At 38.1% G+C, this 13,148-nt stretch overlaps 1 protein-coding gene across 1 annotated transcript; it reads left to right on the top strand.

Annotated features, from left to right (window-relative positions):
• Window positions 1-325: 325 nt before the first annotated feature.
• On the top strand, window positions 326-8,052 carry LOC144640351 (uncharacterized). Its single transcript, XM_078499521.1, has 11 exons — window positions 326-685; window positions 2,610-2,824; window positions 4,042-4,074; window positions 4,192-4,230; window positions 4,533-4,580; window positions 5,156-5,250; window positions 6,080-6,174; window positions 6,622-6,725; window positions 7,327-7,431; window positions 7,678-7,756; window positions 7,962-8,052. Exons 1-11 carry the CDS (start codon window positions 354-356, stop codon window positions 8,050-8,052), a joined length of 1,236 nt encoding a protein of 411 aa, XP_078355647.1. The 5' UTR covers window positions 326-353.
• Window positions 8,053-13,148: the final 5,096 nt, after the last annotated feature.

Below are 13,148 nucleotides of genomic sequence, written 5' to 3'. Positions count from 1 at the left end.
GCAAGCATTAAAGTAGTTAATTACGCTTCTCCCTGGTCAAACTGTCACATTCTTGTTGAACAAATTGCCTACTTTTCCTTGCAAAAATATTATTTGATTTAATATTACCGGTTATTGTGTAAGTTCGTTATTATTGAAGCTTATTGAGCAAACAGTTGATCAGCATGCCGTGTGTAAATAAGTTACGACATGGACTCAGATCAGTTAGTCCACGTGCGCGTGCAGACAAAGCACGTCTGTGTTTTCTCACCATGAAAAACAAAAGGTCTATTGACAACTGACATCTGACATGGACTCGAGTGAAATTCGAGTATTCACCTCGTGCTTTTCATCGTTGCGTCCATCATACTCTCATGTCTGAGGATCCTGACCTTGCTTACGGTGAAGTTAATCAGAGAATCGCCGAAGCTGTTGTTGCAATGGAGAACCAATCTAATGAAGATCTTAGGGAACTTGGTCCATTGTTCAACGAGACAGACAACCAATTGCAAGGTCGAAGAACTGAGCCCAGCAAGGGGAGACCAGGCAACAAGCCCACCAGAACTTTTGTCTGGCTTCCCCATGAAAACGCCGAAGATTTCTCTTCTTTGCCGTCCTCCAAGGTAAAATTCCCGAAAGAACTCAAGGGCGAGAACTTATTGGCGCTCCTGAAAAGGGAGAAAAGAGAAATTCCTCAGAATTGCAGGTAACTTGATGTACCTTTAGCTTTATATTACATGAAATTTTCGTGACACTAAATAAAATCGCGAAAATAAAGTGACGCGAACATAACATGACGCGAAGTTTTAGAATTTTAGAATAATCTATTGATCTCGGGAAACCAGGAGACCCATGTATTTTTCAACACACTAGAAGTAATAAAGTCGGTCTTAAGGACTGGTCATAAAGTACAAGGGGGGGGGGGGGAGGTGGGCTATGTCAAAAAGGGGGTTCAGGAAAAAAATTCACTGCATTAGGGGTGTGTCATGGTAAAATTATTCACTGAATGGCATTATAATAATGCAAAAATTGTACCAGAATATTTTTTTTAAAACAGCACTTCCTTGGTTCTAAAAATCTACTTTATGACCGGTCCCTTAAGTTGACCTTTGGTATTTATGAAGTGCAATGATTACTGTGAATGGTGGTTGAAGCGTAGCAGCACTTACTTAATTTCCCCTATTAAAGGTGCAAAGCTTTCTCAAGAGCGGGGCCTATTCCAACTACCGTTAAAACACTGAGGAGAGTGTGTATTCTTGAATGGAAATTTATACAAGAGGTAGCACGAATACAGTTTCTCAGTGTCCTTGTGAAAGTATTCAGTGCTGTTCAAAAACAAGAGGTAACATGAACATAGTTTTACAGTCTCTTTGTAAATACCCAAATTATAGCCGCTGTACTTATTCAAGAGTGGCCTCTATAAAATATTTTTGGAGAAGGTGCGGAGCTCATTCTAATAGCTGCGTACATAAAAAATCATCTATGGTAGGGCAATATTATTATTGAACATACCTGGTCAGTACTTGAAAGGAAATCTTTAGACGAATCATGATGGGAGCTTTTAGTGTGCGTTTCTGGCTGTTTTCCACTGGTAGAACTGCTGCAAAGAAAAAATACAATAACTAAGTGCTACTATGATTAATTTTCACCCCTTTGCTAATTAAGGGAGGGCGCTTATTTACGACAGGCCGTTTAGTACAGTACGACAGATGTTCATGAGTTTACATATTCGACGTCAATGACTTCAGTTATCCACAATAGGGGCGCTTACTGGATTAGCGGCACTTGTAAGAATGGATACAGTTATTAGAATGGGGGCGTTTATTAGAATAGTGGCTCTTATTGACAAAATCACACTTTTGAAGGGGTTGCTAAGGTAATTAGCTTGACAGAAGAAAAGATGAGAATTTCATCATGATATAGCAGTACAAGCAAATAAAACTTTCATGTAGATTCCATGCAGGTCATGCCTAAATCCCTATAGGGAGGGGACTCCTAAGTGAGAAGGGAAAGAATGCTCCTTGTTCACACTTAGGGCGTAAATTTCAAGTTTTGATCTTACTTAGGGTCTGTTTATATTCATGAGCCAGGCTGCCTCGGTTTGCCAAGATGTCTTTATAACGCATCCTGAGCCAGCGTGGGATGGTCCAGATTTAGCATGAACAACAGTTTGAATTTAGCACGATTGATTTTGGCGTTACGTCTGATTATCTTGATGACTTTCTTTAGCAATTTGTTGTTTTATTTTTTACACTTGTACCGCTACATGAGTTGTTATGCCTCTTAACATCCTTTTTTAAAAGAAGAATATATAATGATTTTTAAGGTTGACAGTGTGCGTGCTAGGAAGAGAAATTAAATCGTGGCCCAGTTAACGCAACTAGATGGAGATCTCATCCAAGCTAGACAGGATCCATGCTTCGCAATACTGTGATCTCGTCCTGCCTGGCCCCGTTGTCATGTACTGTAGTTGCAAAATTGACTTTTTTGGCATTTTTAAAAGAGTGCCAAGATCTGGCTAAATGGTGCCAGCCCAGCAACTTTGTTTAGATTTAAATGTTTGTTCCCTAAGTGGCATGGTAGACTGTTATTTTTCACATTGATTTCTTGTCTTTTTTTTTTACCTTTAGAAGCTTAAACTTCTTCAAGTCACAAAGTGCAGGGAACCACGCCCTCTTCAAGGTTGGTTCCGACCTCTCAGGAAGAGAAGTTGTGGAAAATTTTAAATCCACATCTACAAGGGTATACCTTGCAGAGCGCCTCCCTCGTGTTAACGTTCCAGTAACGTTTGTTCCAGAAGAACAGATTAACAACACACAAGCAATCATTGTTCCCACAAACACAGGTACACAGTGTACATTACATAGATTCCATGTTTATTTAACAATTATTCCATGAGTGTGCATTTGATATGAGATGGCTATATAGAGGCCCTGCCAGGATAAATTCTGACAAGCGACATGGTCCAAAAAGTAGCGACAGTACGTAAAATAAAATGGAAGCAACCGACAACCCTTATAAAAAAAATATAAATTTCGACAAGGACAAGTAACTTTCCTTCAATTGAATTACTGACAGCGACACGAAGAGCGATAAAACAGTGACACGTAAACTCCCCCTGTCAGGGGCTCTATATAACGATCCCCTATCCAACGAGCGCAAGTGGAATAATTGTTTTATTAAAAATGGCCAAAGAATTCCAATACTTGTTTCCTCTGTTTCAGTGGCATGCCTGTAAACTAGCTATCTCGAAGAGATATGAAGCTAAGTGCATGACCACTATAAACAACATTTACATTTACATCACTCAGTGAACTTTAACTCTCCAAATGTTTATTAAGAGTATTCATTGCTTTGATTTTGCTATGCATATTATTCAAGACTTTCCCACTTGAATCTTCAAGACATGACAATTAAATTTATTTGTACATGCATATATTAAGGTTGTATTCCTACATGAAGAGTGGCGAAGAACTTTATTCTCATATGGGCAACCTGTCATATATGGTCTTTAATTTCTAGTAAAATTTAACCTGCCTGTAAAATAGCCAAATTGGCATGCTCTTAGCCACATTTCGGTCTCAAGAGTCATCATGGGCTCGATGAGGATAAGTAGCCACATTTGTGAATGATCCAATGCTAAGCATAGCATGTGATAATCGCGACACTCCGCAGAAGGCACTATTAACAATAATGTAAGATACTTTAAGTTAAGTCAACTTAACACTGAAAAGTTTAAATGACTCGACCGAAGCCAACACCAAGTCAATGAATGGACTCATGCTATTCTGCTTACACTTCCTTGATTTATCGCCTGATGTTATTGTTACTGGTACCTTATCATTACCCAATTACTTCATGAATGCTCGTGCACTTAAATCCAGTCAATATTTTTTCTGACATAAGATCTACTCATCCTAAACTGTATTCACTGTATATTCTCTTTGTTAGTACTCATTATGCAGAAAATTCATATCATAAAATCCACAAAAATTAATATTTTAGTTCATTAAGCTTAATAATAAAATTCATTTTTATGAGATTATCTTTGTCTTGTTCCAGGGCAACAAAGCCAAGAGGCAGTTTGTATCAAAGGTAAATTATAACACTTTACAATTTAAACTCACAGCTTATTTTACTTTACCGGTTCTGGCATATGTGTACTTGAACTGTATTTTTATAGTATAACAAAATTTTGTTTCCTTTTTTAAGGCAACTTTGGGCCTAGATTAGACGAAGACTGTTTACCAGGTATTCACATGTAGTTTATCTTTAAGTTATAATTAATTTTCATTATAACTATATGTAGTTTGCTGCTGGTTGAGTCATGCAATGTTCAAATACAAACATCTGTGATGTATCAACTAAAGGTTAAATACTTGAGGCACAGAAAGGAAGAGAATACATCTTTAAAGAGTAAGTGGGCCTTCTCACATACATACATTTGTGAGACATGCAAATTTGTGTACCGAAAACTTACTAGAATAAAGAAAGAAATAATTATTTTTATTGTATCAAACTTCATGTAATCGCATTAAACATTTTTTTTGCAGTGGGCTTAACTTTACCAGAACTGTCTGACCACGGCCTTGAACATCAAGGTACTGTAAGGGATGAATCACCCACATGCCAATTCCAGTTGATGTCAAATAACTTTACTGTGCTTTGTTGCGAAGTTCGTTGGGAAATTGGGAATTCTTTACGAAGTATCCAATTGTGTTGCGAGTAAGACAATCAAATCGTGAACCTCGTAACAAACTCTCCAACTTTTCGCATCAACAGTTAATTTGTATAAAATTTAGCTAGAGATATTTCATTGAAGATATACAGAGATATATATCCTCTGACACCATTGCACTTGGAAAGAAACTTGCTGGCCGGTTTATTGAGGTAAAAACCCATATATTTAATAATACACTTAATAGAGGTAGCCATTGAATAGAGGTAACAAATACAGCGCTAGCTGCAGTCCAGTGACAAATAATTTGGGAAAGTGGCTGCTTAATGGAGGGTAGCCGCTTAATAGATCTAGAGATAAGGACTGTATAGCAGCTTTTAATGTGACACAGAAACAAAGATAAGCTTTGGCTTTATGGGTCCAAAATTGAAATGTTGGAAGTATTAACTTATTTAGAAATAGTTTTTTGGTGAGTGCCACTTGTTTCTATTTTTATAGGTCTGCTGCATGCAAATCTTACTGATGACCTTATATTGGCCAAAAGAGCGAAGATTGCTGATGGCATACCATTTGTTGGTTTGACCTTCCAAAGTGTAAGTTTAAAGTGTTAAATACATTTGGATTATATATTTCTATTTTACATTTTGATACCTTTCCAGATATATACATGTTTGTATAGTTAGTGGCGGATTCACCAAAAATAATGTGTGTACCAAAACATTTTTCAAATTGCAGCCAAAATTTTTAACAATAATTAACCTTCACTGAAAGTAATATAAGGCCGGGTGGGGTTTTAACACGGAAAAGGTAGCTGATTTAATTGTACTTGATTAACCTATATACATGGGAGTGGTTGGAAATTTACATATGCATATATTACAGTTATTGAAGACTTGTAACCTATGGTAATTTTAGTTGGTCTTTATCACACCTGAATTCTTAATGCTATCTAACATGCCTCTAAGGACTCTGGTACAATTACAGCAATAATAACGTAAAAAATGGGTAATGAATGACATGTACCTTTAAATTGTATAATACATATTTCAGTAACATTAACCCCATGCATAATTCACATCACAGGAATCACTAAATGAAAGGAGTTAGGATAATATGCGAGCCAGTGAGCCATGCCAACCAGTGTGTTATTTAGGCTAACCTGAATGGCTCGCATGACTCGCAAGGCATGCGAGCCAGAAATCCCTAATCCCAATAAAAGGCTAACTGCATGCTACCTTAGCTAACTGTAGGCTAACCAGAGTGCTATTTAGGCTAACCGAAGTGCTATTTAGGCTAACCAATGTGCTATTTAGGCTAACTGAAATGGCTCGCTGGCTCGCAGATTATCCAGACCCAAATGAAAGACAGAATTCAATTTAAAACTTTATTTCTAACTCACATTTTATCACTTTGTTGTTCCAGCTTTGTCATCATATCCGTGGCGAATGTAGGCCGGCAGTACTTTTTCTGTCCAAACAAAGTGGGCAGTTCTCTGATGAGGAAAAAAAAATGTTAGGGTAAAAAATTCAACTTAAGTTAACCCTTTAAAGACCATTAGCCAAAGTTCACTGCTTCTGCTTTAAAATTCGATTCAATCTTTTAATCTCAGTTACCTAGATTAAAATGGAACATTTTTATTAATAATACAACAAATACAAAGAAAGGGTAACGATGCCCAAAAGCGACGAAGGTTGAAACAGATTGTGATATCCGTGTTCGAAATATTGTTGGGCTGAACAGTTTTCAAAGTTAATCTTTTTTGCTTGTTTTTTGTCATTTAGATCCATAGAAGTAATATTTTTGTAGATAACATTAAGTTTCAAAGTGAGTATTTGGCAAAAGTTGATAAAAGATACTTAACTCACGCATGACACAGTCTCTTTATTATTAGTTTATGATTATCAATATTCCTTAACAAAATATTGAGATTGTCTCATAATTGTTTCATTTTTTTTTTTTTGAAGTGCTCTCAATGAGACCTGTGTGGGCATGTGGAGTGAACTTATAGCCACATTTAAAGAGCCCTTATTTTGGTTGTCAAGCAGTGAGTCCAGTGAAGGGATGGAAGGTACGCATACATGCAATTTTTACATGACATAAATTCTTAGAAAAAGTTTCTGACTCATGTTAAGTGAATACATTGCCAGTTCATGCACAGTAATTAATTTTGTATTTAAGGTTGCTTTATACAAGCTAAGTACCGGTATGTATGGATTTAAACAGCTGAGAAAACAGTTTTACTTTTTGGAATGGTGGTTTGGAGCTTACGACAATGCTATCACAACTAGCAAGTGACTATTTATGTCTTAATGCAAAACATTTATTATCCCTTTATCTTTAATGTACAAGTAGTAGCAATTTGTAATTGATATCTACTGTTTAAAATATAACTCTCTAAGTTGAGACCATTTAATTTGCCATGGCAATAAAAATTTTGGACCTGGTGACTAAATATGAACCACTGTTGCCAGCCTTGTGACTAAAATTGTAAGAAAGGAAAGGAAGCATCAGCTTAACTTAGCAAATATAATTTACCACTCGCGACCAAACTTGAGTTACTGTTGTGTAGTTGGTGGCCAAATGGCCACTAAGGAAAGCAAAAAAACTTGTAGGGTTAAAATACTTTGTTTTTTTAAAATAATGAATACAATGTTTTCCTTATCTTTCAGCAATACATATTCTGGGGAGCCAGACAACTCAAAATCCCCAGGTTTTACTGGTAAGCCCATCGTTGCGGGGGTCAATAAAACCCACCATTATTGAAACATTTGAAGGTGAGTACATAATAATTAATATTAGAATAACAGGAGATATGAATATAGAGGGATCACACACATGTTCAATGAGGCTAGGGCAAAACATTGTTAACATTGCTGTATCAGTTGTTTGTAAACATTACGGTGACCAGTTCTCTGAAATGTGGCATACAACATGCAAAATTATTACAGTTCATGTTTGCCAAATTACATGTGCACACTGGCCTAATGATACATGACTTTTGTGACATTTTTCTATCACAGATGTATCTGACCTCCAGGCGTATTTTCTGGAAGCCTTGAAAAGAAGCAAAGAAACTGTCGAGGTTGCCGAGCTACACCAGTAAGGAGGTTTTTCTTTCCACCTGTTGTACCTATGGTGTTTTCTACGTTAGTGACAGTTTAACTTAACATTATTGCATTTGAGACCAACGTACATTGTATTTAATGCAAAAACACTTAAAAAAAAATTAAGTTACTGACTTAAGTTAACATCACATGTATGACTTAAACATGTCTAACAATTTACTTCATTTACCACAAATCAGGAAACAATTAGAAGAGGAAAGAAATCTGAAGAGAAAGCAAGAAAATGATCTTGTCCTTTCGGAAAAGGCTGATGCCTTAAAGGTACACTAAAACTCACTTTGTAGTCTAGTGTCCATGTTGGAGAAAACGGCCACAAAGGATATTAACAAAACCCCAATAACCAGGGGACGTAATTTAAAGTAATTTTCCTTTCACAGATCTTCTGGGAAATGAACTGTTTTAATATGTTGAATTCAAGGACCAACTCCAGTCAAGACTTGTTAGCTTTTAATGCTCTACGTTTCGGCCGTCTCGGCCTTCTTCAGGAGCGTTTAAACTGTATAACGGTAAGTGTCAACAGAAGTATTTTAAAAAAATGGGATAACAATTGTGATTGGTTACAGCAGTTCACGCGGTAATGTGCACGTGGTTGATGAAATACAATGCTGAACTAACTATAAAAATGATAAAATATGATGGGACAAATATACATAATACATAGAAAAAAGAAATACAAAACGTCGAAAAAAAATAAAATAAAATAAAATAAAATAATAAAATAAAATAATAAAAATATATATAATAAAATAAAATAAAAGGAACTATCAAATATACAATAAAAAACAACAGTGAGGAAATGTAATTGAAAGGTTAGATTAAACTGTTAATTGCCGGCTTCAATTTATTTATCCAGTATTCTTCTCTTGTTCTCCTGGTAAACTGGTCTTTTGCCCGTACTTTTTCAATAACCGTCAGCTTCATGTTTTCACGGCCACAGACTTTAAAATGTCTCACTGTAGGAATGTTTTTGTTGCCAACGGTTATATCGGAGCGGTGTTGATTAGCCCTTGTGTTAACGCTGTTACCAGTCTCGCCAACATACTGATCTTTACATTTAGCACATGTTATAAGGTATATTACGTTATGAGTGTGACAGTTGCTATATTGCTTAAGATTGATAGATTCGCGGGTAGTGTTGCTAGTGACTTTTGTGGCAAATAAACCATACGATTGACAGCAAGCACATCGTGGATCACTACCGCAGGGCCAAAGTCCTGGTTTGATGTCTCGGGTGGTGTGGTTTTGCTTGTGTACACGGGAGATATGTATTTTAAGGCCTTTGTTGTTGCAGAATGAACGGCTACAGATGCTACATTGAGTGGCTGTAGGTGTGTTAGCAAAAATGTAAAGGGAAGTCACAAAACACAACCCGCGGTCTGGCCAGGACCTCACGCATGCGCACAACCTATCACCTGGGCAGTGGCAACCATGGACAGCTGTTTCGGCCTTGTTAGGCCTCATCAGCATGGCATAGCCGTCGGGCAGCAATAGGACTAAAAGCCCTATGTAGTCTGCCCTTTACTGCCGAGGCGGGTGCAAGGCACCCCTTTAACCGCGGGTTGTGTTTTGTGACTTCCCTTTACATTTTTGTTTTTTATATATATATATATATATATATATATATATATATTTATTTGTGAGCTTGGTGTGTGGCGGAATTGACGTCACACGGCCGCCGCGTGCTGGTGGCCTAATGGTAAGGCGTCGAACTTGAAATCAGATCTTCGGGACTGAGGGCGCGGGTTCGAATCCGGCTAAGGTTTTTTTTTTTTTTTTTTTTTTTTTTCCTTATTTTTTTTGTGGGTTCGAATCCTGAGCCTTTCATTTTTATCGTTTTTCTTTTCGGATTAAAATAACACTGATTTCCACATAATATTCCCTCAACGCCTATTCAGGCTATAAACCTTTCATCGCCATCAGGGGCGCGCGGGCGGAGGGTTCGAATCCTCCTGCCGTTCGTTCTTCTTTTTTTAATGACCTCAAATAAATGTCCAAAATGCGACTATCCAATAATTTGTCGATGATTTTGAAAATAGCCTGCGCTTCCCAACGCTTTATACCTCTTTACGAACCTGAAAGAGCCGCCATCTTCAAAGCGGAGTAGACCCTGGGAACGAGGGTGTCGCGGCCATGCCCGTTACTAATTTTTAACAAATATATCTTCCTGCCTACTGTGGAAAATTAAATATGTACAATGTTCAACTTCAAATAATCCACTCCAGAGCTTCGCGAGGCCCTGCGAGTCACGTATTACTAGTTTTATGGGATATATTTGCGGTTCAGCAAACTGAGAATTTGAATTAGTGTAGCAGAAATGGATAAATCCTTAAAAAAAAAGAAAAAAAAAATCTCGAAACACGGATTCTCGTTACGTCGTTACTCCGATTACTAACAACCTTTGCTATGTCAAGAATTTTTTATTCACGTTAACAGAACCACTAAGCCAAGATTCGGTAGCACATTTTAGCAACGCCAGCTAGTCGATAATTCAAGTCCTCTGAACCATCACGGCAAGTAGCGAAAATATTTTCTCTGGTTCTATTCGGCGTAAATCGATTATTTGAACGGTGAAATGATCTTTACAACGATGTTGTATGGAAGTTTCCTCCTTGATGGCTTGAGCCCGCAGTATTTAAGAAGGCGGCTTCTCTTAATAAGCTGGCGTGTTATTTAGTATAATTTATGTCAATGAGTCATTCCGCGAGAATTACATTCCGCATAATTATGCCATTCCGCAAGTCATGCCACATGCCATTCTGCAAACTCATTCCGCCTTTTACCCTCACCGCATTATCCGTGACGTCAAAATCAAAATGGAGAGCAAAACCCCATTATCCGTGACGTCAAAATCAAAACGGAGAGCAAAACCCCATTATCCGTGACGTCAAAATCAAAACGGAGAGCAAAAAGTCCTTGTCAAGAATTCCATTATCCAGGGGCATGGGCGGGCGATTTACGGGCGATGACAGCGTTGATGCCGCCAAAGCGAGTGATGCCAGAAGTCTATTTTCTACCCAAGTGTTGTTTTCTCTTACTTGAAAAAAATTTACCCCGGACGGTCTGCATGCCTAACGCACGTGACATTATTTTAAATGCAACATTGCAATTCATTGTATGTCGCACAACGCTACATGCATAGTAATTGCAATTATTAAAAGTGCAAAGAAACAAGCCTGAAATATGTTGCAAGATTTTCTGGCTGGTGCTTAAATAGGAAATCGTACTAGTGCGAATGCCCGATGCAAAATCTTGCATTAGCGTGACCAAGCGAGTGCAACATCGCGACACTAACCTTTTGACCTTTCCTAGACCCGATTATCCAACACCATTCAACAACCTGTGGAACCCCGTTAATACTGACACCAAGGGGAAATGCCAAAATTAAACGGGCTCTCGAATAAAATGTCACGAATATATGTTTTATCTGTACAATGTCTAAGGGAAATATTTTAGTATACGCACTAGCCATAATTTGCATTACCAGAATCATGATGTGTGACGAACACAGACGATTTCAAGGTTAGTACACCCTTGCTTTTACCAATTTAAGTTATTTTTACCAATTTAAGCTTTCTTCGCGCGTTCCCTGGCCCAGACTCTGGAACAGGCTTATGTCAGTTATGAAGAGTTGTTTAGAGAGACTTAAATGCTGACTCACTATAGAAGCTGTGGTTCTTAACGGCGCACAAAAAATAGAGCCGATCCATCGGTCCTGAAGAGGCAGAAATTCCGTAGGGCAAAAACTATGGGCAGTAAAATAGTTAAGACCACAAGACAAGACCATCACCAGTTTACCCTTTTATCAGGGTCATAACCAGGTATCTGGGATCAGGGATCACAGCCTTGGGATCGGGATCACAGCCTCGGGATCGGGATCATGGACCCGGGATCCCGGGTCACAAGTCATGAAATCCGGATCGGCCAATCAGATGGGATCAGAATGGAATCAGGGATCAAATGTTGCCACATTTTGGGGACCTGAATCAAAATTTAGAGCTAAAATTTGGGATCAGCGATGAAAAAATATACCTGGTTACGACCCTGCTTTTATAGAGGCGTGTTTTAAAAGTCGTTCGCTTCTCCGGAGTTTTCGGTTTGGTGGTAGAACCCGAAGCTCTCGCGCTCCGCGCTCGCTTTCGCGCTATGTGTGTTCAAAATTAAACCTGTAAGTGTAATATTAACGGATAAAAACACATCACCTGGTCGCTAGCTACAGAATAAGTAGTTGGGGGGGGGGGGGGGGAGGACAAAAAAGGAGAGTGTTTGACACATAGTTTAAGCGAGATCAGGGTGAGTGAGTAAAAGAACAGTCAGCTGTCTCTAACGGATAGCCATAGACTTGCTTACAAGTCGAATATGGTAATGATTATACGGGGATAATACGCTCAGATAGTTATCTCAGTAGTCTCAGGGAATTGTGAAACCTGCCAGCAAACCAAGACTAAGGGCTACTTTTGATTGACAACCTAACACGGTCTTGTTTATCTAGACGCTAAAGAATTCAGTTTCCGTCTGCCAATAATGTCAATAATGAAGATTTTTAAAGTTCTGCCAGAATAGGCTAGCTTCAATAGTGCAATGGTCAGCCAGTTTACAACTAGCGGCAACAATGGTAATTGCAACATAACAAGATATAATTATACTTAAAACTAGCTGTACCTATCGGTAAGTGCCAACGAGCGAAATACTCATGTTTGTTCAAAAGAACAGATATTGAATGGTTTTTGATAGAACTATATTTGAAATGAACAAAATATGGTAAATTGTATTTTAGATAATATATAGATTTAGGCAAGCCTAAAAGCGGAGCTCCCCAGTTAATTATTTTGCACTTTATTGAAACCTGAATTCAAGCCATTGTACAATTTTAAGGCTAAGAATATAATATTCGTTTTATTTTTTTTTATAAATTTTAATATTGTTACTTACTTTTTTTACCGTGTCCCGGGGGGGGGGGGGGAGAGGTACTCCCTAAAATTTACTCGAGGGGTGTGCCACTGAGTCGCTGAGACTCTGGACCTGTTCCAGAGAAAAACGGCTCAATTTGCGACCCTGTTCCAGACAAACAGTGCAAAATAGGTACCCTGTTCCAGACAATATCCACAATGAAAAATATATGAAGATAGATATAAAAACACTAGCGTACATCACAAAGCGCTCACTTGACTTTGTCTGTGGCTTGGAGAAAAACCAATGAGAGGAGCGGATTTTCATAGCTAAACTTGATAGTGTTCCACAGTCAAAAGAGTGATTTGTATACCCTGTTTCAGAGTCAGAGAGGCAAAAGGCACACCCTGTTGAGCAGCACATACCCGTATAGCCCTTATATGGGAGTACCGTATACAGCAACACCAAATAAGCCGAGA

Source organism: Oculina patagonica, unplaced genomic scaffold (genome assembly GCF_052425735.1).
Source record: "Oculina patagonica isolate OP01 unplaced genomic scaffold, crgOcupat unplaced27, whole genome shotgun sequence".
In the NCBI taxonomy this organism is placed as follows: Eukaryota; Metazoa; Cnidaria; class Anthozoa; order Scleractinia; family Oculinidae; genus Oculina; species Oculina patagonica.
Note: the sequence above shows the minus strand (reverse complement) of the source record. Positions and strands in the feature narration are given on the sequence as shown.